The sequence below is a fragment of the Gallinula chloropus genome, assembly GCF_964237585.1.
Source record: "Gallinula chloropus genome assembly, chromosome: 26".
Classification (NCBI taxonomy): domain Eukaryota; kingdom Metazoa; phylum Chordata; class Aves; order Gruiformes; family Rallidae; genus Gallinula; species Gallinula chloropus.
The window spans coordinates 4527701-4552677 of record NC_140111.1 but is presented as its reverse complement, the minus strand read 5'-3'; the positions used below and the strand labels follow the sequence as shown (position 1 = coordinate 4552677).

At 54.5% G+C, this 24977-nt stretch overlaps 1 protein-coding gene across 1 annotated transcript; it reads left to right on the top strand.

Annotated features, from left to right (window-relative positions):
- The first annotated feature begins 394 nt into the window (after nt 1-394).
- Nucleotides 395-24654, top strand: EFTUD2 (elongation factor Tu GTP binding domain containing 2). The gene is made up of 28 exons (XM_084275644.1): nt 395-427; nt 1007-1112; nt 2703-2868; nt 3334-3412; nt 5551-5626; nt 6508-6573; nt 6812-6847; nt 7669-7759; nt 8868-8950; nt 9758-9924; nt 10902-11026; nt 12801-12864; nt 13198-13288; nt 13655-13790; nt 14626-14753; nt 15908-16101; nt 16225-16336; nt 16537-16677; nt 17550-17651; nt 18127-18209; nt 19316-19402; nt 19691-19817; nt 20225-20312; nt 20878-20996; nt 21466-21560; nt 22340-22493; nt 23416-23523; nt 24061-24654. Exons 2-28 carry the CDS (start codon nt 1008-1010, stop codon nt 24154-24156), a joined length of 2919 nt encoding a protein of 972 aa, XP_084131770.1. The 5' UTR covers nt 395-427; nt 1007; the 3' UTR covers nt 24157-24654.
- The last annotated feature ends 323 nt before the right edge of the window (nt 24655-24977 follow it).

Below are 24977 nucleotides of genomic sequence, written 5' to 3'. Positions count from 1 at the left end.
CCACGCACCCCACGGGGTCCCGCTCTATCGCGACAGCCCCGCCAGGACACACACCCCACCGGGCCTCGCTCTATCGCGACAGCCCCGCCGCCCCAGCCGGGCTCCCGCCGCCGCGCGCGGGCTTCTCCTCCCGTCGCCATAGCGACGGAGCAGCGCGGCGCGAGGCCCCGGCGGGGCTGCCCCGGCCGCGCCTGACAGAACCGACCTCGCCTCCACCAGCGGCCCGATCCATCCCGCGGCCACTGCGACCCCACCGGGACCGTCTCCGGCTTCTTTCGCCCCCGCGGGCGTCGCGCTGACTGCGGACGCTGAGGATTTTGTCGTGACAGGCGGCGCGGGCAGCCCGGGGGCCTTCCGCATCGGTGTCGGCGGCGCCGGCGGCGAGGGCAGCGCGGCGGGTGAGAGCGGGAGCGGGGCCGGGGCTGAGGTAGGCCTGGGGCACCCGGGGGCGGGTGGGGTGCGTTCGGCGGGCGGCCGGGGCCGCGCAGGGCCCCTTGAGGGCCGGGCCCGTCAACCTGGGGGTCGCGCACGGTCGGGGCCGGGGACCGGCGCTTGGGCTCAGGGCCGGGGGCCGGGGCCCGGGACTGGAGTCGGGGCCGGGGGCTGGAGCCGGGGCCGAGGGCTGGGGCCGGGGGCTGGGGCTGGAGCCGGGGCCGGGGGCTGGAGCCGGGGCCGGGGGCTGGAGCCGGGGCCGGGGGCTGGAGCCGGGGCCGGGGGCTGGGGCCGGGGCCGGGGACTGGAGCCGGGGCCGGGGACTGGAGCCGGGGCCGGGGACTGGGGCTCGGGGCCGGGGACTGGAGCCGGGGGCCGGGGGCTGGGGCTCGGGGCCGGGGGCTGGAGCCGGGGGCTGAGGCTCGGGCTCGGGGCCGGGGCCTGGAGCCGGGGTCGGGGGCCGGGGCTTGGGGCCGGGAGCTGGAGCCGGGGCCGGGGCCTTACCGGGCGGGGCACCGCGGTGCTGGGGTCGTGGGGCAGCGGCTGCACCGTCCGACCCGCTCCCCGCCCCCAGCATGGACACCGACCTGTACGACGAGTTCGGGAACTACATCGGGCCGGAGCTGGACTCGGACGATGACGATGACGAGCTGGGCAGAGAGTCCAAGGACCTGGACGAGGTGAGGGGTGGGGATGGGGGGGAGGCGGGAAGCGGCCTCAGGAGCCTGGCGTGGGCCTCAGCCTGTCCGTGACCCCTGGGGGGCAGCAGGGGGGCACCAGGCTCCCTGCGAGACGGTGCCGGGCTCTGGTTCTGTGGGTGGGACTTTGACTGTGGGGTTTCCCTCCTGAGGGGCAGCGTGGGTTCTGGTTTTAAAGGAGCTGGTGAAAGCTGCTCCCTTGGTCAGGTCGTAAAGGGGGAGGTGAAGTTTCTGCTCGAGTCAGGGTTTGACCTGGAGCTCCTGCAGCTCGAGCTGTGGTGGGTTTATTTGTGCTGTGTCAGGCAGAGGGTCTGTATCCCTTCAGTGAGGCCTTTGGTAACATGCAGCCTTGCAGGGAGCTCAACTCCTGGGTGGTGAAGGCAGAATGAAGCTCCATGGACTCTGGGGGAGAGCCCTGAGGGCAGGGAGGGCAGCAGGGGCTGTGCTGCCACGTCAGGGCAGCGTCAGAGGGCTCAGGGAGCCCCTTCTTGTCTCCTGTTTCTGCACTTTGTGTGTGATGGGGGTTGTGCACCAGTGGGGTTCTGGTGTGTGGGGGGGTCTGCTCTTCATTGTCACCTCTTGTGGTGGTGTGGCCCTGGCTGGAGGCCAGATGCCCACCAAATCTGCTCTCTCACTGCCCTTTTCAGCTGGACAGGGGAAAAAATAGATGTTGAGAGGCTGAGGAGTGGAGATCAGGACAGGGAGAGATCATTCCACAGGCAGCATCATGGGCAGAACAGACTCAACACAGCATCAAGGACAGAAACCTCTCTAATTGATGACATTGCCCTGCACCCCCAGTGACACCAGAGTTGGGTGATGGGAAGTGTCACCTCCCTCCACCCCTCTATTCAGGATTTCTCTCCCTTCTCCCCCCATTGAGGCACAGGGAGGGGCAGGGACTGGGGGAATGGGGGTTTGGGTCAGTTCCTCAGGAGCTGTTTTCCTTCTTAGCTGAGGGGTGTGGGGGTGGTGGGGTGCATTCCTCACCCCCTGCTGCACCCTGGGGTCCCACCCACAGCAGACAGTCCTCCATGAACTTCTCCAACCTGAGTCCTTTCCCAGGGGGCTTCAGCTCTTCCCCAGCTGCCCCAGTGTGGGTCTCTGCTGTGGGTGCAGTCATCAATCTCAGAGTGTCCCTCAGGCCCAGACTGCTCCAGGCTGGTCCCCCACGGGGTCACAAGCCCCCCAGCAAACCTCTGGGGTGGGGTTTCTCTCTGCACAGGCTGCAGGTCCTGCCAGGGCCTTGCTCCAACACGGGTCACAGCATCTTCCATGTGTCTCCCCCTGCTCCACCATGGGCTTCTCCACAGGCTGCAGGGGAATCTCTCTCTCCATCACCTGGGGCACCTCTTCCCCTCCTTCTCCACTGACCTGAGTGCCTGCAGAGTCTCTCCCACCTTCTCCCTCCCTTCTCTGGGGGCACAGAGCAGCAGCTCTGCCCTTGAGCCTGGCTGGTGTTCACTCTGCCAGGCCTGGGGGAAGCTTCCAGCTGCCTGTACCTTCCAGGGCCATCAGTGACTGTAAAGCCCTTTGGCTACACCAGGAGCTAAACATGAGGGTTGTTTGCAGCTCGAGGATGATGATGATGATGATGACATGGGGGACCATGATGAGGACCACCCAGGGATGGAGGTGGTGCTGCATGAGGACAAGAAGTACTACCCCACTGCTGAGGAGGTCTACGGCCCCGAAGTGGAGACAATAGTGCAAGAGGAGGACACACAGCCCCTCACTGGTAGGTGCTGAGTCAGGTAGGAGGGAGGGAGAAGACTCTTCCCAATGGATCCTTGGGAAAGGGAAGCCATGGCTCCCTTCTGTTCTCCCTAAGGGCTTTTAATGCCCCTTTGGAATTCCCTCCCAGAACGTGCAACGTTTGCCTGGGGTGCCTGGATTTTGGGGTGTTCCAAATGCCAAACAGTGGTTTGAGGAACAAGTAGCAGCAGCAGACACTGGAGAGAGACTTCATGGGGAACAAAATTCCATTGAAATCACCTCCTTGGATCCTTGCAGACTAGTTGGGTTGGAAGGGAGCTGTGACTGCCTCGTAGTCCAGCTGCTTTGAGAGAAGCTGAAAGAATCCACCAGCTTCAGAACTGTGTCTTTGTCTGCACAGGTCCCTGTTCCCTGCAGCTGTTGCTGCTCCTGCTGGGTTGGGGGTCCCTGGGAACAAGTGTTCCATTGTTCTTTCTCTTGCTTTCAGAGCCTATTATTAAACCTGTGAAAACCAAAAAATTCTCTCTGATGGAACAGACGTTACCGGTCACTGTCTATGAGATGGAGTAAGTAACATGGAGGGTGTTTTTAAGTGGGGATGTTGGCTGAAGCCATCTGTGGTGTGATTTCCTCTCTCTTTGTTGTTTGGAGGGAGAGGTGGGGGGGCAGAGGGGTGCATACTCTCTGGAGGAGGCAGATTGCAGGGAGCATTGGCTTTTTTTTTTCCCCTTACTGATACCAGTAACAGTGCAGCTGCTTCCCAGATCTGGAATCAAAACCAAAGAGGAGGAAAGTCCAGGACTAATATTTACAGATATTTTCCCTCCAGAGCATGCAGCACAGTGCAGAGGTTTCTGGAATGGAATGTCAGCCTTAGCTTGACACACCGTGTGGTGGTCGAAAGCCCTTGTGGGGCAGGTTTACTGGAGACTGGCTCAAAGAAATCCTTACACATCGGTGTGTAACACCCTGTTTGGGTTGATCCTGGTGACTGTTGGCTTCCTGCTGCCTCAGATTAATTCCAGCCACCCTGGAGGGCTCTGTGAGGGGAGGTTGTTATGTGGTTGGTGTGTGTGTTGGTCAGCGTAACGTGCTGCCGTGCTTGGTGGTGGCTGGTTGTGCCCCACAAAGCAGCCCCTGGGATACCAGGGTTGGGAGAAACACTCCCAGAAAATAACCCAAATGAATTTATAATGTGAGATATAATATCTTTGGGAAGGAAGAAACCCAGTCCTTTACTTTCTCTATGCAAATATATCATCTTCACATCCCCATCTCTGTTTAGTCAATGGGCGGAGGGGCTCTGTGTCCTCGTGGGGACTGTGTTTCTGTAGCCACCTTCTATTTGAGGCTGAACAGATTGAGCTGCCTGAGTGTCTGGTTAGGCCCATCCTCCCATATGCCACTTCAGGGCCAGGCAGAGCTTCCTCCAATTTTTAATAATCCTCTTCAAGTGTAGATCCCAGAACGAGCCGCGGGCTGAGCAGCCGTTCCCCACGTGCCAGACTGTGTGAGCAATCCCTCTGTGTAGCACCAAGGATCCTGTTATTTCCCAGCAACAAAATTCCCACTGTATTTCACATTCAATCAATTGGTTACTGGGATGCCCAGGACCTTTTTCTTTTGGAAAAGCTGCTTCTCAGGACCGTCCCCTGAGACTGTCGCTTCGACCACGTTGACCAGGGAGATTTTGGATACAGCCAGACCCAAACCAAAACCTGTCTGGGTCTTATTTTTCCTGAGCTGTCCATTTTGCTCATAGGCAATGACCTGAGCTCTTCATTATCTTCAGCTTTCCTGCTCCCTGTGTCCTCTGCTCATTCCATCTATAATGAATTCCTCTTCATCCTGTTCGTTGATATAAATGGAGCCAGGAGAAATTCCCTGGGAGGCTTAACCAGGAACCTGCAAGCTTGGAATTGATTTCTCATTTAGCCTTATTTTAAGACCAATAAGCAAGCTTTTAATCAGTATTATTATTGATCTTTGTATTTTTTTTTTTAGCTCTTAATCAAAATGCCCTGTACATTAAGCAGCCTACTGTGAAAATTAAAGTGTTGTTAAAAAGGAGGTTATTTGATGGCACTTATTAGCAGCAGCCCCTTGGCAATGGACACTTGTTTTCTAGAGGAGTTGGTAATTTAGGATCTCAGTTGTATTTTGGCTGGGTCAGTGCAGAGCTGGCTGCCCCAAAAGATGTACATTGTGTTACTGTTTCCCTGAGTCCCTGGGAATATCACTGTTTTAAGACCTGAAAATCAGAACTAATGCTCTGCAGAGCCCTGTAGCTGCCTTTTAAAACTGTGTGGGGTGCTTGTTACCCAGCTCTGGGCTTTACTTGACTGCCTGCCACTGTTTGAGTGGAAGCATTTCATCATCTGAGTGCTTGGATGTGACTTTTGATCTAATACTGACGAGAAGAGGAGAAAAATACTCAATAATATTCCATTGCTGGCAGTTTTACCAGCTCCATATCCTCCCACCCACTGCCATCTGTCTAGGACTCCAACTCTCTTGTCCTCCCCATCTGGAAAGTGGGATTCTTCCTCCGCAGGGCATTGGCAGAGTGAAAGTTTGGAAAGGATTTTGGGGTGGGGAGGTGGGGAAGGGGGCCACCTTGGATTGAAAGTGTAGCTGAAATGGTGGCTGCTTTTCTTAGACACAGCAGAAGCCTCCAACAGGCTTTTGTGTTTGGTTCTTCCAGTTTCCTGGCAGATCTGATGGACAACTCGGAGCTGATTCGGAATGTGACTCTGTGTGGGCACCTCCACCATGGCAAGGTAGTGTGACTCTCCAGCACCTATCAGGTGGCAGTAATGGCCTGTTTATCACAGAATCATAGAATGGTCTGGGTTGGAAGGGACCCCAAGGATCACAGAGCTCCAACCCCCCTGCCACAGGCAGGGACACCAACCTCCAGGCCTGGAGCTACACAAGGTTGCCCAGGGCCCCATCCAACCTGGCCTTGAACACCCCCAGGGATGGGGCACCCACCCCCTCTCTGGGCAGCCTGTTCCAGCCCCTCACCACTCTCTCTGCAAAGAGCTTCCCCCTAATATCTCATCTCACCCTTCCCTCCTCCAGCTTCACTCCATCCCCCTTGTCCTGCCAGTCTCTGCCCTTTAACAAGCTGATTCCCCTCCTGTTCCTCTGCTCCCTTCAGGGACTGGAAGGCTGCAATGCGGTGCCCCCACAGCCTTCTTTTCTCCAGGCTGAACTAGCCCCTCTCTGGGCAGCCTGTTCCAGCCCCTCACCACACTCTCTGTAAAAAACACCCCCCTAAGATCTAATCTAACTCTTCCCTCCTTTAGTTTAGTGCTTACCTGATCCCTTGATGCTCTCTGCTCCCCTTTCAAGCACAGTAACTCGTGGGTTTTCATTCAGCCACGTGTCCACGAGGAACAGGCTGTCCTGGGGGGGGGGATGTTTGCTGCTTTCCATCTCTCTGATTTTTCTTTGCTTGTATTTTACATCTCTACATGGGGATGTTTTGGTTTGTTTTGTTTTACTTTTAAGCGATAATCCTGTTCTTGCAGAGGGGAGTAGGGATCAAGACCACACCGTGCTCCCACTTCATGTCTGCTGGAGGGATGGGTTTGTGTTTGCAGTTCTCTCTCTGAACATAGTCACCTCCTTTCTCTTGTGCTCTGGTATTTTTCAGACTTGTTTTGTTGACTGCCTGATAGAACAGACACACCCAGAAATCCGGAAGCGCTACGACCAGGACGTAAGTAAGCTGAGGGGGGTGGGGGGTGTTCCTGCCCTGGGGAACACAGGTTGGCTTTTACACTTGGAGACAGCATGACATGGGGAAAATGTGGGTTAATATCAGAACATGGGGCTGGAAAACCAGAGCTCTGTCCTGGTCCTGTCTCTCACTTGACACTGGGGCCATGTGTACAGAGCTGCTGTGTCCTGCTCCACACTAAATGTCAAAATGTGACACTCTGACTTTGTCTTTGCAGCTTTGCTACACTGATATATTGTTCACAGAGCAGGAGGTAAGTGAGCCTGGAGATTTTCATCCAGTTATCTCACACTTTGCTCACACTTTCTTACTGTAGGCAGTTTCCTTTTCCATTTCACCATCTTTTTGTGCCTTCCTGATTTGAATTTTTTTTTTAATCAGGGACATGATCTCCTCTTGTTTGCATCAGTGAGATCCCTGGTCCAACTCTCTCCCATTTCCTGCAACCCAACCCTCATCACCATGCCTGATTGTATTTACCCAAGGTGATAACCTATAGCAGACTTATCCCAGCACAGGGGTAACTCCTGTTTTTGGTGAGAGGAAGAGGTGGAAGGGCTTCATGGCAGTGGTGGATGAGCAGAAAGACTGTGATTTCACAATAAACATATTTCTCCTCAGTTTCCTTTGATGGGAACTCTTAGCTGGATGCTCTGACTCCATGTGAATGGGAATCTTACTTTATTACTCACCAAATATTGTCATGAGCAGAACAATCCCATGAATCATTTCTTTCTCTCCCTCTTAATGCCCTGCTTTATGTGGTGGGTGATTAAGTCTTGCCCTTCAGGATATAACTTGATAGCAGCAGAAGGGCAAAAGCACAGAAAACTATGTCTTTGGCCTCCTAAGCTGGAATGGGGCCTGGATTGTGCTGTGGTACAGATGGAGGTGCTGAGCTGGATGCTGCAGCAGCCTGAGGTTGTAACTCCCTCCCTGAGTTGTCCTGGGGGGTTGTTTGCTGCTTTCCATCTCTCTGATTTTTCTTTGCTTGTGTTTTACATCTCTACATGGGGATGTTTTGGTTTGGTTTGGTTTTCTTTTAACTGGTAATCCTGTTTTCCTGCCTTGCAGAGGGGAGTAGGGATCAAGAGCACACCAGTGACCATTGTTCTGCCAGACACCAAGGGAAAATCGTTCCTCTTCAACATCATCGACACTCCAGGTGACTGTGTAATCCAGAACATTCTGCTTTGGGATGCACTTGGTGTGCAGAGCACATACATGACCACGTGAATGAAGGTTTCTTTTGTTAATAAACCTCCTTGGTCCTCTGGTCAGCCCTGCTGACAGAGTAGAGGAGGGAAAACATCCGTGGCGCTGCGTAATGAGGGCCTTCAAAGAGCTCTTGTGTTGGATTGTGGTGGGATTGTGTAGCATGGGCTCTCAGAAACACAAGGAAAGAATTTATACCCCAAATCCTCCCAGATTCATCCAGAAATATCACACTGGGGCAGCAAAACTCTGGGAAGTTCTTTTTTCACAGGCAGAAAACTCATGTTTTGGATTATGTTTGTTTTTTTCATAGATGATTCCAGCCTAGTCCTGAGCCTTTAGCTAAATTCATTCTTCTGAAATCACTTCCAGTAGTAACAACTGCCCTGCTGGCTTTGTTAGGCTTGTGTTTCTGATTAGCAGGTCTAATTGAGGGCTAATGGGGCTGAAAAATGTGTTTCACTCAAGTGCATGAGAAGCGTGTGGAGAATTGGATGTTCCAGGTGTCGCGTGGTGGGGACTGTGCTTTTCTCAAATGCTGTTCCCCAGCCAAGTTCCCTCGAGCCTCTCACAAGCTCCTTTGGGGGAAATGTAATCATGGATCAACTTCTTGTAAGAAATCAAGGCCAGGCTTTAGGAACGAGGGTCTTGGGACACATCTGTTGAGTTACAGCTCACGATGAGGGAGGTTAGAGCGCAGGAGGAGGCTGGAGGGAGAGGCATCTGTTGTTCTTTGGTGAGAAGTAATCTTCCTCCTTTTCCTGAAGCCCTTGCACAGAGCTGTGAGAAAAAAAACAGTAATGAATGTGGGGAAAAGTGCCTGTTAAATGAGTTGTTGTGTTTATTTTCAAAAACTAGCATTAAATCTGAAGTGAGTCCCTGTACAGAGCTCTGGCAGCTACTCCTGGGTCGCTGTGTGAGGACGAAGTCGTTCTGCCTTGCTGGATACCAGCGACCAGAGCAAGCTGCAGAGCAGAGGGACAGCTTTCCACCCTCCATGCTGCTGGTGTCAGGGTTTATTTACTCTGGTCCTCACCCCTGTTCTGTGTTTTTTGAAGGTCATGTCAATTTTTCTGATGAGGTGACAGCTGGCCTGCGTATTTCGGACGGCGTTGTGCTCTTCATCGATGCGGCTGAGGGGGTGAGTGTCAGGTTCTCCTGGGGCTTAACAGCAAAAATCTCTTCCACTTGGGTCTCTTTGATCTTGCTTCAGCATGAAGGGCTGGGATGGGGTTCAGCTTTCTGGGGCGAAGGATTTCTGGAGGACACTTTGGGAAGTGAGAGTGTTTTCCAGCCAAAACAAGGGACTCAAGCCTCTGGCTTCTTTACCCAGGGCTGACGTCATGTGTGTGACCTGTAGGCCGATTATCTAACTTGTTTGCATTTCCATCCTCATAAAAATCCAGCAGGTTATTTATATCTGAGATGTCCAAGGGGTAGGATTCAAGGAATTCGGTTGGGTTAGCACCTAATTCTCCATTCCAGGGAGACGATCTGGTGGCTGGTGGCTGAGCTCAGGCTCTTCTGCAGCCCTGTGCTTAAGGGTCGCCGCTTTCTTTGTCGTGCCTCAGAGAGCATTTTGGGGGAGCTTATAAGCAGGAGGGGATTCAACTTTTTCAAAGAGCAGATAATGGCAGGACAAGGGGGAATGGACTAAAGCTAAAGGAGGGAAGGTTTAGATTAGATATTAGGGGGAAGTATTTTACAGAAAGAGTGGTGAGGGGCTGGAACAGGCTGCCCAGAGAAGTAGTAGATTCCCCGTCCCTGGAGGTGTTCAAGGCCAGGTTGGATGGGGCTCTGGGCAACCTTGTGTAGCTCCAGGCCTGGAGGTTGGTGTCCCTGCCTGTGGTAGGGGGGTTGGAGCTCTATGATCCTTGGGGTCCCTTCCAACCCAGACCATTCTATGATTCTCTAAGGGGGTCTTTGTGCTTGTTCCCCCCACCTTCAGGTGATGCTGAACACGGAGAGGCTGATCAAGCACGCGGTGCAGGAGAGGCTCGCGGTGACTGTGTGCATCAACAAGATAGACAGGCTGATCCTGGAGCTGAAGTTGCCCCCCACAGATGCATATTACAAACTCCGACACATCGTTGATGAAGTTAATGGTCTGATCAGGTAAAAGGGATTTGGGGGGATGTGGGGTTGACACTCACTGTCCCTGTTCCATCGTGGGTGCTTCTCCCCACGAGCCCTGTGACTGCCTGGAAACTTGGGAGCTCTGTCTCTTATCAAGTTGAATTGTGGGGAAATGGTGCAGGAAGAACCATCAGAAATGGAAAATTCATCTCAGCCAATAGATTGAATTATAGAGGAAAGGCCAATCCTGCCTGGATTCTGACAAGCTTCATGGGGTCAGCTCCTTTGCCCCCATTAAAAAGTGGGGAAAGCAGACACATGGCTGGAGTGGAGAACTTCTGTGCTCATGAATGTCTCAGATACACCCAGGTTGTCCAGGCTGCATCCCAAATTGTAGGCTGGGGTCTCTCAAAGCTCCCAAACCTTTATTACAAATCGAATAGGAGCTTGCTGTCCCCAGCCCCTGATGAGAGACTCATTATTGCCATGGTCAGACCTCCTTGCGAGACCCTGCCCAGGGAAGGGAGGGACATCTTCTCTGGCCTTTACAGTAGCAGTGCATCATTTCTGAGGGCTCTTCCCTCTGATTTGTGTGTGTCTGCACTGAAGCCTGTGTAACCCCAACCTGAGTTTGCACAGGAGCTCACTACACGTGTCTCTGTTCAGTGGCTATTGGCATTGAGCAGCTCAGAGCAGGGTGCTTGTTTCTTGCCTTGAATCGCTTCACCAACCTTGCTGCCTTCTTTCAGGGGAAGAAAAACTCTACCTGCCAAACAGTATGAAGCAATTGTGCCAGTAACAGTTTCAGTTCTAGGCCTTTAGTGATAAAATCATACAGACCCTGAAGCTCCCATGGCACACATGCTGCAGCTGGTTTTAAGGTGCTGTTTGGCAGCCCAGAATCCATGCCACTGTTTGGTGTGGGAGGTGGATTTAAACCTCTTCCTTGGGTTCATAACATTGATTTTTTTTTTTTAATTTTCATTTCTCTTGTCTCTAAAACTGTCTCCTCTCAGCATGTATTCCACTGATGAGAACCTGGTCCTGTCCCCCCTTCTGGGGAACGTGTGTTTCTCCAGTTCACAGTACAGCATCTGCTTCACGCTGGGATCCTTCGCAAAGATTTATGCAGACACATATGGTGAGGACTATCCAGAAACCTCCTGCACTTTAACATCTCACTTTCTAACTGATTTTCTTGAGGCTTTCTGAGCTGTCCAGCTTTCACTGCAGATACAGGGGCAGCAGATGCAGTTTTTGAATCTCTGGGAGCTGAGATGTTCTGCAGATCAGGGCCCTGGCTGGTAAAAAGCAGGAATACAGTTCTGACTTAGTTTTAGCTACATAATTTCTCCTGAAAAAAGTTTCCTGGGTCAGAAGCCAGTGTTTTATATGTACCCTTAAGCAGAAAGAATGAGCCCAGCTATGACTGGAGTGCAGGTGTAAGTTGTGCCTTCCTTCTGCATCATTATATTATCATTATTATAGGCTGCCCAGGGAGGTTGTGCAGTCTCCATCTCTGGAGATATTCAAGACCCATCTGAACATCTATCTGTGCAATATGAGCTGGGGAGCTGCTTTGGCAGGGGGGGTTGGACCCCATGAGCTCTGGAGGTCCCTTCCAACCCCTGTGCTTCTGTGATTCTGTGATCAGCAGAGCTCAGGAGTGAAGTGGTTAAGTCCTGCCCTGCCTTTTCACAAAAGCCTCCAGAGTCTGAGACTCAGCTGCAGCCGGGCACAGCCTTGGCCCCGCAAGGTTTTGCACTCTTGCCCTCTTTCTTTTTTAAGAAACTCTCTTTTCCTGGCTTTGATTTAATTGTCTGTTCCCTGGTGCCCACTGAAGGCAATCTGCCACTTGTGAAAGTGGCCAGCAGTACAGCCAGGGTTTTTTTGAAGTCTCACACTGGGGAGTTGGGGGTGATCTGTAAGGAGCTGCGAGCGGTGGAAGGAGGATGTTGTAAAGCAGCTGGCTGAGCTCTTGTGAAGAAGTTAGCCTGAGGGAGGATGAAGTTGTAGAGGTCAGGCAGGGATGTTTCAGGCCTATCCTGTGTCCTCGTGAGTTTAGAGAAATAAATGAGCTCCCTGGGTGCAGTGGCAGTGACTCCATGCCTGCCAGGATGATGCCCCTTCCTTGGGGGACTGCTAAAGACGTGGGCACTGTCGATAGGAGATGCCATCGGGATGTACTTGAAGGCAGTAACACAGGATTGTGGCCACCAGGGACTTTGTGTGCAGCCACCACACTTCAGATACCAGGAGTTATAGCAGTTTTAACTGTCAGAACCCCAACCACCGTGAAATTTCTGATGCTTGCACATCTGCCCACAGCAAAAGCTTGTTTGGGAACTGCTGTAAATTATCACTGCTGTCTTATTATTTGTAAATCTACCGTGACAGCCAAGTGCTGCTGCTGTGCCTTCAGTGCTTGGGGATTCAGCCAGGCACTTAGTACATCAGTTGGAAAAGAGAAGAGAACCTGGAGATGTTCAGCAAGGCAGAAAATGCCTGTGATAAGCCCCTGGGGCAGATGGGGTGTAAGCCATGCCAGCACCTTGGTGCTGCAGTGTTAGGTTGTGGAGTTTAATGGTGAAGCAGATGTAGTGGGGTTCCTGCAGCGTGGTGCCTGGCAGCCCAGCTCTTCTCAGCTCTAACCTTGGGTGTAATTGAGGGAGTTGAAGTGTTTGTGAGAAGCAAGCTTGTGAGCCTGTGGCATACCCAGGCTGCTGCTGTGGTCCTCAGTGAGCTGTTTCCCACTCGCTTCTCTGCCTGGTTTCCCCAGCTCAGGGCTTCATCCAGCATCAATCTGTTAAATCAAATCCTCAGGGTTGTTTGAAAAGCCAAACCCTGAAGATTTCCAAGGTGAGAGAAACACAGTGTCAGCTGAGAGACTTTTGCCATTTGCTTTGTCCTTTCAGGAGACATCAATTACCAGGAGTTTGCAAAGCGGCTTTGGGGTGACATCTACTTCAACCCCAAGACGTAAGGAACCTGTTTAAATATCTGTTGGCTTATTGTTGGGCTTTTCCCACCTTTCCCTGTAAAACATGGACTGGATGACCACCCATCCAACCTGAGCTGTCCTTTGATGGAGCAGTATCTGGGAGGGGTTGAGTCAGGCCTCCTGCCTGATGTGAATCCATGTGGTCCTCCAGAATCTGGCCTTTGTTTGGAGCAAACGTGACTCCTGTGGTCCTGAAGGCTTCCCAGGAGGATTGGGAGGGAGAAGATAACCTGGGAAGAGCAGAGGCTGTGCTGTGTAGGGCTGCTAGCAGAGTCCTGGCTCCTCATGTCTCCCCTTTGGTCTCCCAACAGCCGCAAATTCACTAAGAAGGCCCCAACGAGCAGCTCCCAGCGCAGCTTCGTGGAGTTCATTCTGGAGCCCCTCTACAAGATCTTGGCTCAGGTATGTGGAGGTTCCTTCTCCCTGTAGTTCCAGGTGGGAGCAGCTGAGGGCCAAGCAGTGGGGTGGCTGGTACCTGTGGGACTGTTCCACAGGGTGATTTTCAGGGATTTCTGGGTTTTGGGGAGCAGAGGAATTGTGGGGCAGCTCCTTAACAGTTGCTCATGGTGAATTTGACCCTGTGTTTGCCTAGAGCTGCCTTTGCTCTCTGGAATATCAGCCAAGTTTGAACCAGTTAAATGGTCCTGTGAGCTCTAAACCCAGCAGGGCAGGAGCCCTGAGGGTGAGGGCTGGTGTGTGAAGCTGCACCTGGGAGTTCCTGGCTTGGAGCCCCTGCAGCACAGCTGAGTGCTGCTCCTTGTCTTGCAGGTGGTGGGAGATGTGGACACGACCCTGCCCAGGACTCTGGATGAACTTGGCATCCACTTGACCAAAGAGGAGTTGAAATTGAACATCCGGCCCCTCCTGCGGCTGGTCTGCAAGAAGTTCTTTGGGGAGTTCACAGGTACCTGCTGTGTGTCTTCTCCTCTGCTCTGCCCTTGGGAGGCCCCAGCTGGAGTCCTGTGTCCAGAGCTGGGGCCCCAGTGCAGGAAAGATGTGGGACTGGTGGAGAGGGGTCAGAGGAGCCACGGAGATGATCAGAGGGCTGGAGCAGCTCCCCTACGGAGAGAGGCTGAGGGAGCTGGGCTGGTTCAGCCTGGAGAAGAGAAGGCTGTGGGGGGACCTCATTGCAGCCTTCCAGTCCCTGAAGGGAGCAGAGGAACAGGAGGGGAATCAGCTTGTTAAAGGGCAGAGACTGGCAGGACAAGGGGGAAGGGGTGAAGCTGGAGAAGGGAAGGGTGAGATGAGATATTAGGGGGAAGTTCTTTGCAGAGAGAGTGGTGAGGGGCTGGAACAGGCTGCCCAGAGAGGGGGTGGGTGCCCCATCCCTGGGGGTGTTCAGGGCCAGGTTGGATGGGGCCCTGGGCAACCTTGTGTAGCTCCAGGCCTGGAGGTTGGTGTCCCTGCCTGTGGCAGGGGGGTTGGAACTCTCTGATCCTTGGGGTCCCTTCCAACCCAGCCCAGTCTGGGATTCTACAGCCTTCCCAACAGCCTAGTCTGACGCCCCCAGAGTGAAGGGCTACAGCTATGGGGTGCTCACTTGCCAGCTCCCTCCTCAGCCTCCCAAAAGGAAAACATCAAACCACTTCCCAAGGGGCAGCTCGAGGTGCTGCTCACACCTTCCCCATTGCTGTGGCTGCGCTGCGGTCGCAGTGGCTTTGACTCGTGGTTATTTCCTCTCCCCTTTCCTTTCCCCTGCCCTGCTTGATCATGTTCTCAGGAGGTATTTGCCTTTCCAGGCTTCGTGGACATGTGTGTGCAGCATATCCCCTCCCCAAAGGTGGGAGCCAAGACCAAGATTGAACATACCTACACCGGCGGCGTCGACTCTGACCTGGGAGAGGCCATGAGCGAATGCGACCCTGACGTAAGGAAACTCTTCTGCTTTGCTCTCAGAGTCCAGAAGCCTGGCAGATATGTTCTCCTTCCTCTGCCTTGACAGGACAGCTGCCTCCTAGACAGCCATCTGCACAGATTTGACTTCCAGCATTTGGAAACCTCTCATCCGATAGCGAAACAAATCTCTTCGCTCTGAGAAACTTCAGCAGCCTGCCAGGGCAGCCCTGGAGAGGGAGAATTGTTTGACAGTGCTCAGAGAAGAACAGGACTAGGTCAGGGCTTCAAGAGCACGTGGGAACTGCAGGGTGATTTTGTGGCCTTTTGTAGCTTTTTTTTTTGTCCCTTTTCCTTCAAGTTTGATATTTTTTTTTCCTCTCCAAACTGTGAGGAAACTGCTCTGAACTGTACTGATAAAAATAACCCTCCATTAGTTAGTCAGCACCTTCCATATCAGAGCCTTGCAAAACCCCTTCCTCCTCAAACAGCTTGTACTGAGCTTGTCTGGAGCCACCAACGCCAACTAGGGAGGAATTTGCCTGTGACTTTTGCTCTGGTGTCTGGAGAGAGAGATGAATTGTTTATTTAATGAGCTGTGGTTACCCACATCAAGCTGCACAGTGGTGGCTGTCACCCTGTTGAGTGACTATGGGACTGTGAGCTGGGATCTGTGGGTGCTCTGCCCTCAGCTCTTTGCAGGCCAGCAGATGAGGTTTCTTCTCACATCCTTGTCCAAACTGCTGTTTACTGCTCCACAAGAGGAGGGAGGAGAACTCCAGAAAAAGCCCACCAAAGTCTTCCCAGGGGTCTCCATACATGGCAAGGAGATGTCAGGATTCCACTGGAAGGAAATTAAGAACTTGGCAAGTCCAAAGAACTATTTCTCTGATAGGACAAGAGGGAGTGGCTTCAAGCTGGAAGAGGGCAGGGTTAGGTTAGACATGAGGAAGGAATTCACTCTGAGGGTGGGAGGCCCTGGCACAGGGTGCCCAGAGAGGCTGTGGGAGCCCCTGGATCCCTGGCAGGGCTCAAGGCTGGGTCGGATGGGGCTTTGTGAAGGTGCCTCTGCCCATTTGAGGTCCCTTCCAACCCAAAGCACTCTGTGGTTCCATGAGTCCCACCAGGTCTGTGTCTTGTTTGGCTGTATTTTCAGAGAGGTTTATTCTGTTTCTCTCTCCTGGGAAGGGTCCTCTGATGTGTCACACAACGAAGATGTACAGCACGGACGATGGTGTGCAGTTCCATGCCTTTGGCAGAGTGCTCAGTGGTACCATCCATGCTGGGCAGCCTGTGAAGGTCCTTGGAGAAAACTACACCCTGGAAGATGAGGAGGATTCCCAGATCTGCACCGTTGGACGCCTCTGGATCTCGGTGGCAAGGTATGGAGAGCTCTGGTGCTAGGTTTGTGTGGGAGAGGAGTCACCTGGGAGCTGTTGCTGCCAGGGAAAGGGAGGAGGACAGTGCTGCAAGGGGTCTGAATAGTGATGCTCCTCTGGTTTTAGGTATCACATCGAGGTGAACCGTGTTCCTGCTGGCAACTGGGTGCTGATTGAAGGGGTGGACCAGCCCATAGTGAAGACGGCCACTGTCACAGAGCCTCGGGGCAATGAGGAGGTAACAGAGCAGAGCCAAGAGTCAGGGGGATGGAGCACATCCCAAAAGCTCCAGTGAGGTTTTTTCCCCAGAGGGGACCTTCTCTGCCAAGGTGCCAGGGCACAAGGGATGCTGAGGGACACAAACCAGCTTCCAACACCGTGCCCAACACCAGTGGCCACCTCATGATGCAGACACTCAGCTCTTTTGTCTGCTTCCAGGCTCAGATCTTCCGTCCTCTGAAGTTCAACACCACCTCTGTCATCAAAATAGCTGTGGAGCCAGTCAACCCCTCAGAGCTCCCCAAGATGTTAGACGGTCTCCGCAAAGTCAACAAGAGTTACCCCTCACTTACTACTAAGGTACCTCTGGTGTATGTGTGGCTGTTTGCAGCCCATGCTGTGGGCTGCCTCAGGAGTTTTTTACTCCAGGTTGTTTTGGGGTGGGTGTTTTTTTTTCATGCTGTTGTGGTTGATCTCAGAAATCAGGTGGAAATAAGCAGGAAATTGTAAATCCAGCAGAAAAACACAGAGCTTGCTGTGCCAGGGAAGCAGCTTTGTGTGGGGCACATCAGCATTTTCTGCTTTCCTTGGGGTGCTCTGCTCCTAAGCAGTTTATTTCTCTCTCTACTCTGCCCTGCTCAGGCCCCACCTGGAGTGTTGTGTCCAGTTCTGGGCTCCCTGGGATCAAACAGACAGGGTTCTCCTGGAGAGAGTCCAGCAAAGGGCTATGGAGATGGTTAAAGGACTGGAGCATCTCCCCTGTGAGGAAAGGCTGAGTGAGCTGGAGCTGTTCAGCCTGGAGAGAAGAGACTGAGAGGGGATCTGATCAATGTTTATCAATATCTGAAGGGTGGGACACAGGGGGACATGGGCAGCCTCTTTTCAGTGTCTGTGGGGACAGGACAAGGGGCAATGGCCTCAAGTTGGAGCACAGGGAGTTCCACACCAACATGGGGAAGAACTTTTCCCCAGTGAGGGTGAGGGAGCCCTGGGACAGGCTGCCCAGGGGGTGTGGAGTCTCCTTCTCTGGAGAGATTCCAGCCCCGTCTGGACACCGACCTGTGTGACCTGTCCTGGGGAGCTGCTTTGGCAGGGGGTTGGACCCCATGAGCTCTGGAGGTCCCTTCCAACCCCTGTCATACTGTGATCCTGTGATTTAAAGGCAGTGCTTCCCCAGGGAAGGGCCTGTGAGCAGTGACACTGTCAGCTGAACCCCTGCCTCTGTTTTTCAGGTGGAAGAGTCAGGAGAGCACGTTATCCTGGGGACAGGGGAGCTCTACCTGGACTGTGTGATGCACGATCTGAGGAAGATGTATTCAGAGATTGATATCAAGGTGAGGAAACAAGAGGAGTTTTCCCAGCTGGGGAGGGGGGTTTTGTCCCCCTGTCTCAGAAGAACAGGGAAATAAACCCAGCTGAACGTGTAGCATGGGTTTTGTTGGGTCCTTTTAAAAGGAAAAGGCTGTTAGGATGTAAAAGTAACCTACAGCCTGACTCTGTCACACCATTCTGATTGAAAGCCTGAAAACTGGCTTGGAGTTGGGTGTCTGACCACGTGCCAGCCTTTTCCTGTACTTGGGCAGAACTTTTCATACCTGGAATGAGGTCTAAAGGTTCCTGTCCCCTTTGAGGGAAGGGGATTAGTAAAGCTGCCTGTGCAGACCTCTGTGGTTCCTACACCAGACTCATGAAAACACTGGCAGGTGAACCAGGGTTATTTTTTTCCCCTGTGGATGTTTAAAGGTTTCAAACTGCCTTTTGAAACCCAGAACAGTCCTTGCAACCCTGACAAACCTGTTGTTACTCCAGGTTGCTGATCCAGTGGTGACGTTCTGCGAGACAGTGGTGGAAACCTCCTCCCTGAAGTGCTTTGCTGAGACACCCAACAAGAAGTAAGAGCCTGGGGGTGAGCTGGGTGCTGGGCAGATGAGGGGCTTCACTAGAGACTGGGCTTTGCCCCCTCCAAGGGCTCTGTTCTTGGTGGCTGTTGTTCAGATGAGCCTGAGTCAGCATGCTGCCCTGGCAGCAGCTCTGTGGAGCTCCTCCGTAGCACCTTGAGTCCCAGGGATGTTTCTGTGCTGTGCAGGAACTCTGAGAGCAGAGGGAATAAAGGTGGATCCACATCCTCCTTTCTTTTAGCTGAATTTCCCACCTTCCCAGCAGTTGTGAGGTGCTTCCCAGGCTAGGAGATGTTTTGGGATCCTAGAGCAGGTGCTGAAGAGCCCGGTGCTGCCTTCAGTAACTCCCCAAACTTGTCATGAGCAAAAGCTTTGTCTTCTCTTCCCCATTTATCATCTTGAAATGGACTTTTCTCCTTTCTGGTGGTGCACTGGGGCCTTACAGCCTGGTCTCCTCTTCCTCCCCAGCATGTGTCTGAAGGAGGGAGGGCTGTGAGGGAACATGGGCTGGATAACCAGGGTGAAATCCAGCAGCATGGGGCGTTTTGATGCCTGAATTTTCAGGGAAGATAGCTGTCCCGTGGTTCCCTTGTGGCTTCTGGCTCTCCTTACCCTCCTCCATCCTGGTATCCTTTCTGTGGGAGGCAGCCTCATTTTTGGGGAACAGAAAGGTTCCAGTTTTAGGTCAGTCTCTGAACTGCTGGGCATGTGGAGTGACCTGCTCAGGGGGCAGGTTACTCGCGTGGGTGAGGTTCTCTGAGGCAACATCCCACGGGTGGGACGCAGCGAGCGCCGGCTCTGATAGAGACATATTGCCTGGCCCATGGGCTTCCTTCTGCAGCCTGGACAAGCACTGGACATCTGGCAGGAGGGATGGAGCATCCTGTCCCTTAGCAATCTGCTTCTGGAGACAAACAGGCTTGGGAGAGCAGTTGGTAGACACAGGGGTTGTCTTTACAAGCAAGACAGTAACAGTGAAGGACACGGATGGCTTCATCTCCCTGGCTGTCTGGTTGAGGCAGTGTGCAGTCCCTGGGGTCCTGCCAATTACTCCCATTTCCATCATTCTGTGGACTAATTGCAACTGTCTCTCTTCTCAGGAACAAGATCACTATGATTGCTGAGCCTCTGGAGAAGGGGCTTGCAGAGGACATTGAAAACGAAGTGGTCCAGATAACGTGGAACAGGTAGGAGTCATCTGGGGAGAGCAGGAATCTGCTCAGAGTCAAATCTCTGGGGGAGAAGGGGAATGCTGGGATCTGCAGGGTGCACAGTGTCAGCCAGCAGCCTCCAGGCAGGACTCTGGCTCTGGCATTGCTACTGAAAACTCCAGGAGCTTCTGTCCTGGCACACGCGCTGCGCCAGGCGAAGTGCTGAAGCCATTTCATGCCTGCAGGGAGCTGTGGGGCTGTAAATACCTTGGGGAGCACAGGTCAGATACTTGTTTCCTAAAGTTTCTTCTCTTCTGCTATCAGAAAGAAGCTGGGGGAATTCTTCCAGACCAAATACGACTGGGACTTGCTGGCTGCTCGTTCCATCTGGGCCTTTGGGCCAGATGCCACTGGCCCAAACATCCTGGTGGACGATACGCTGCCCTCAGAGGTGAGAAGCAAGCAGGGGGTTGTGTTCTGGTGAGACCCTTGTCCTGTGGTGCTGAGAGGTGTCTGCTCCTTCCAGCACCTGCAGCATGGTCCTGATGCTTTTGGAGTGTGTGTGTTGGTTTCCTGGATCCCAGGTCTGCTTCTTCCACTGCACTGGCTGGCAAATGGTCTGTTACCTCCCAGGACGTGCTGTTTGGGCCAGTGTCCTCAAAGCTGGCAGCTAAACACCCTGCATTGCTGAAATGTGGGCTCTTCATTTACTCAGGAGCCATGAGAGGGAGGGTTGGGTGTTGGGGGTGTGGGGGGAACATTGTTGCTCTTCTAGGAACTGTTTTTTAAGCACTGGGGTCTGTCTGTCACTGCCTCGTGGTGCAGGTCTGGTCTCTGAAGCTGTCTGTCTGTCTGCAGGTAGACAAGTCACTGCTGGGCTCTGTGAAGGACAGCATTGTGCAGGGATTTCAGTGGGGGACCAGGGAGGGGCCTCTCTGTGATGAATGTAAGTAGGACCAGTGGAGAAATGGAGCTGAGAGGATGGGTGAAATTCATCCCTCTGTGAGGGGGTTGGACCCGATGATCTCTTGAGGTCCCTTCCAACCCCTACAATTCTGTGACTCAAGTGGCTTTGCTGGTGCTATCCCCTGGCAGCTGGTTCCCTTCTCACACCACAGCTGGGGACAGCTCTGGGGATGGGTAACAAGGGAGAGAACAGAACCTCCTGCTTTTTCCTGGCTGCACATGCCACCCAGGCACTGCCCCTTCCCATCTCCCTACAAACTGGGGCCTGTTAGCTGGCAAACCAGCTCCCCCAGACCCTGGCTCTACTCATACATAGTTTGGGTACAGACCACTGGGCACCCTGCAAGACAAGCTGCCCAGCTGGTGTTTGATAGGCAGGGTTAGGACATGACCTTTCCCTGCTGGAATTAGAATTAGGAGAACTTGTGGGGGTGGCTCTGGGCCTTTGGCTGTTTGCTGGGTGTCCCTGGGGAAGCTCAGATGGTGCTGATACAGCAGAGAGAGTCCCCTTTGGGTCACCCCCTGTCATTTCTCCCCCTCCTCAGTGATCCGCAACGTGAAGTTCAAGATCCTGGACGCGGTGATTGCTCAGGAGCCCCTGCACCGGGGCGGGGGACAGATCATCCCCACGGCCCGGAGGGTGGTCTACTCTGCCTTCCTGATGGTGAGCACCAGGCTGGGCATGACAGGCACCAAACCTCCTGCTGCTCCAGCTCCTTTGGGCCCCAGGGAGCGTGGGTTGTGTGTGTGCTGTGCTCTGCTCCAGGGGTGGTGGTTTAAACTGGCTCCTTCATTCATGAATGCTTCCAGTGCCCTCTTACAAGCCATCACCTTCCAGTCTGGCTGGAAACTTGGGTGCAGCTGCTGTGACTCCCCTTTTTTTCCTGCTGTTTGGCTTGCTGGGAAGGGTGGGTGTGTGGGAGAGGGAAGCATATGACTCACAGCCAGGAGGAGACAAGCTCCATTCAGTGTCTGACGTGGGTTTGGGCAGCCGTGGGGCAGCGGGAACCCTTCCATCCCCAGTCGGTCACTCCGTGTGAGTTGCAAACCAGTCTCTGACTCTTACTGGAACCAAATTTTGTCCTCCTGCTGCTGCTGGAGGGTCAGTGGCTTGTGTCCCTTTCTCCCCACAGGCCACCCCTCGTTTGATGGAGCCCTACTACTTCGTGGAGGTTCAGGCTCCTGCCGACTGCGTGTCTGCAGTGTACACGGTGCTGGCTAGGCGGAGGTGAGCTGCCCTCACTGGCTCCAGTGTTCCAAGGCAGCAGCTGCTCACTGGGGATCTGGGCTGCTGGAGACGTTCCCAGCACTGGGTGTGAAGCCAGGGGAGAGGCTGGAACCTGTCTGAGTGACAGCCAAAAGGTTCCTTGGCTGCTCCCTGTGCTGTGTGGGGAGGGATGGCTGGGATCACCCGCAGCGTTTGGTTTGTGTCTGGTGCTCAGTGAGTCTGAGGGGAGAGTGTAGAAAGGGACATGAGGCACCCCCCCTCTGCAGTGCTGTGTCCAGCTCAAGGGTCCCCAGGACAAGGAGGACACAGAGCTGTTGGAGTGAGTCCTGAGGAGCCCTGGAGATGATCCAAGGGCTGGAGCCCCTCTGCTCTGGAGCCAGGCTGGGAGAGCTGGGCTGGCTCAGCCTGGAGAAGAGAAGCTGCTTCTGGGGAGAGCTCCCAGCCCCTTCTCGTCCCTCGAGGGGCTCCAGGAGAGCTGGAGAGGGGCTGGTGCCCAGGGCAGGGAGGGCCAGGCCCAGGGGAACGGCCTTCAGCTGCAGGAGGGGGATGGAGAGGGGCTGGGAGGCAGAAATCCTTCCTGGGGAGGGGGGAGGCCCTGGCACAGGGTGCCCAGAGAAGCTGGAGCTGCCCTGGGATCCCTGGCAGGGTTCAAGGCCGGGTTGGATGGGGCTTGGGGCACCCTGGGCTGGGGCAGGGGGTGTCTGAGGGCCCTTCCCACCCAAACCAGTCTGGGATGCTGTGACATATACAGGAAGGCTGATCTTTTGACATGTTGGCAGAGGCCACGTGACACAAGATGCTCCGATCCCAGGCTCCCCTCTGTACACCATCAAAGCCTTCATCCCAGCCATCGACTCCTTTGGGTTTGAGACAGACTTGAGGACCCACACGCAGGGACAAGCCTTCTCACTCTCTGTCTTCCACCACTGGCAGGTGAGTCTGTGCCCCAGTGAGATGGGGAGGGGGAAGAGGCATGAGGTGGGATCAGGCACCATGTAGGTGCTCTCAGTGCAGTGCCACAGCTCAAGCAGGGCAGGACAACTGCCTACAACAGGTAGCATCTCACCTGGGCAGCCTTTGTGTGCTACCAGAAGCCAACAGCTTCATTCTAAGTCCCATTACCCTGTGCCCTAGTGAGGGAGCGCTGCCTGCTGCTGCTTGCTGTGCCTGAGGGGTTGTCAGTGCCTGGAGAGAGGACATCCTCCTCCAGGAGAAGGGAAACTGGGTGTGCTGGGTGCTCCACAGCTTGGGGAGCAGTGGGCTGGCAGCAGGGCTGGGACTTGTTGGTGTGCTGTAAGACAGGGGTGCCATGCTTTGGCTTTGCCTCTCAGAGAAGGTGTTTTTAACCTCTGGCAGCCAAGGTTTGGGACAGAACACTGTCCTCCAGCTGATTCCTGCTGGGAGAGAACCAAGTCTTGTGGGAGCTACTGCACCCTACAGCCTGGTGGGAGCAGCAGCCACCGCCTGAACCCAAGAACTGGCCTAAGGGTCACGCTGTGAAAGCCTGAAGGTGGCTCTGAGGGGAAAATGTGCCTGATGCCTGGAGAGGGCACTGCTGCTGGGCACCCACGGGGGAGGTTCTGCTTAGCAGGGGTTTAGAGGTCTTGGGATACACGGGCAGGTGGGAAAGGGGGGATGTGTTCTTGGCTTGGGTTAGTGACACCGTGTTTGGGACTTCTCATAGGGGGTGATGTGAGAGCCCTTCTGTGCCAGGAGAACAGATGGGGTGTCAGGGCTGTCACACCAAGACTGGGGGTGTCCACGGGGCCCAGGAGGGTTTCCTGTTGTAATTCAGTCTCTTTGGAGGTTGAACCAACCCCCAGCATCGCTCTCACAGCCCAGCCCTGTGTTTTAGATTGTGCCTGGTGACCCCTTGGACAAGAGCATCGTCATCCGGCCCCTGGAGCCCCAGCCAGCCCCACATCTGGCCAGAGAGTTCATGATCAAGACCAGGCGTAGGAAGGTATGTCAGGGAGTAACCAGCGTCTCCCTGTCTGTCTGCACCAGCAGCCCAGCTGCTGTGGTGTGGTCCCTGGGGCAGGTGACATCCCCTCTGTGTTCCCAGAGTGGCCCAGTGTCCTTTGGGCCCCAGGACTCCCCTCGCTGGCATCACCTCCAGCCAAAAGTGGGGTCCTGCAGCATTGCTGTACCCTGCTCCCTCCCCAGCCCCTCTGACCTGATTTAATCAGTTTGTCCTGTAGAAAAAGCAGCAACTGGGGCCCTGCTGGTGTTCCTGAGCCTTGCTGAGGGTTGGAGGGGCACTGGGAATCAGGCTCCCTTTTGGGAGGGCAGAGAGCTGACAGGTTGGCTCAGCAGCAGCAGCCACATGCTGCTGTTAGATGTCTTCAAGCTGCTGGATCCTCTGCAAATTCGTCTGCCTCCTCTGGAGCCCGAAACCATGTCTTGCTGTGGGACACCAGGGCTTTTTGGTGGGATCTCTGCTGGGATGGCTGCCTGGGATGGCAGAGGGATAACCTGTGGATTTGCCATTACCCTGCAGGGCCTGAGTGAAGATGTGAGCATCAGCAAGTTCTTTGATGACCCCATGTTGCTGGAGCTGGCCAAGCAAGATGTTGTTCTCAACTACCCCATGTGAACGTGCTGCCCCAGCCTGAGGGCAGCCCTGAGTCCTGGCTGGTGTCTGTCTGTCCTTCCCCATCCCTGCTTGCCCAGCCCTGGCTCCTGGCCGCTCCTCTGGATGCCCTTTGGTGGCTGTAGCAGCCTCCCCAGCTGGGTGCTTGGGACCTGCCCCGTGTAGGGAGCAGCCCTGGGTGCTGATGCTCTTTTGGGTTATGACTCTTCAGGTGGGGTGGTCTCCAGGCTGCTCTCTGGGCACATGGACTGTCCCCTGCTGCCCCCCAGCAGCGCCCATCCCGTGTCAGGACTGCGAAGGACCGAGCATCTGGGCTTTGTGCTGACCCCCTCCTGGCTTCCAGGGGGGGTTGGCTTAGGCAAAGCACCTCTTTGGGCAGCTGAGGAAGGAGGGGGGGTGCTGGGGGGGGGATGCTTCTCCCCTCAGGAGAAGAGGCAGGTGTGGCTTTTCCCTGTTTTTTATGGCTTTTGTTGAACCCTCATAAACGTTTAGTACAAAGTTCCAGCTGGGATTTGGTGTGATGGTGGGAGAGAAGGGAGGGGTGGGAGACACTCAGCCTCCTCCAGTGCTTAGAGCACCCCCAGTGTCCCCAGCTCCAGCCCCCATTTCCCCCTGTCTCCCCCCACAGGCTCCATGTCATCCCCCCCAGCCCTCCTGGTCCTGCTTGCCCTCGCTCACGGAGCAGCCGAGTCCCATGCTGAGATCTCCAGCCTCTCTCCATCGGTCTCAGGCTCTGTTCTCACCTCTGGGAACCTGCCCCAGAGCCCCCCTGTGCTCAGAGGGGCTCAAGAGGGCTTGGGGAGGGGCACACAGCACCCCAGGGG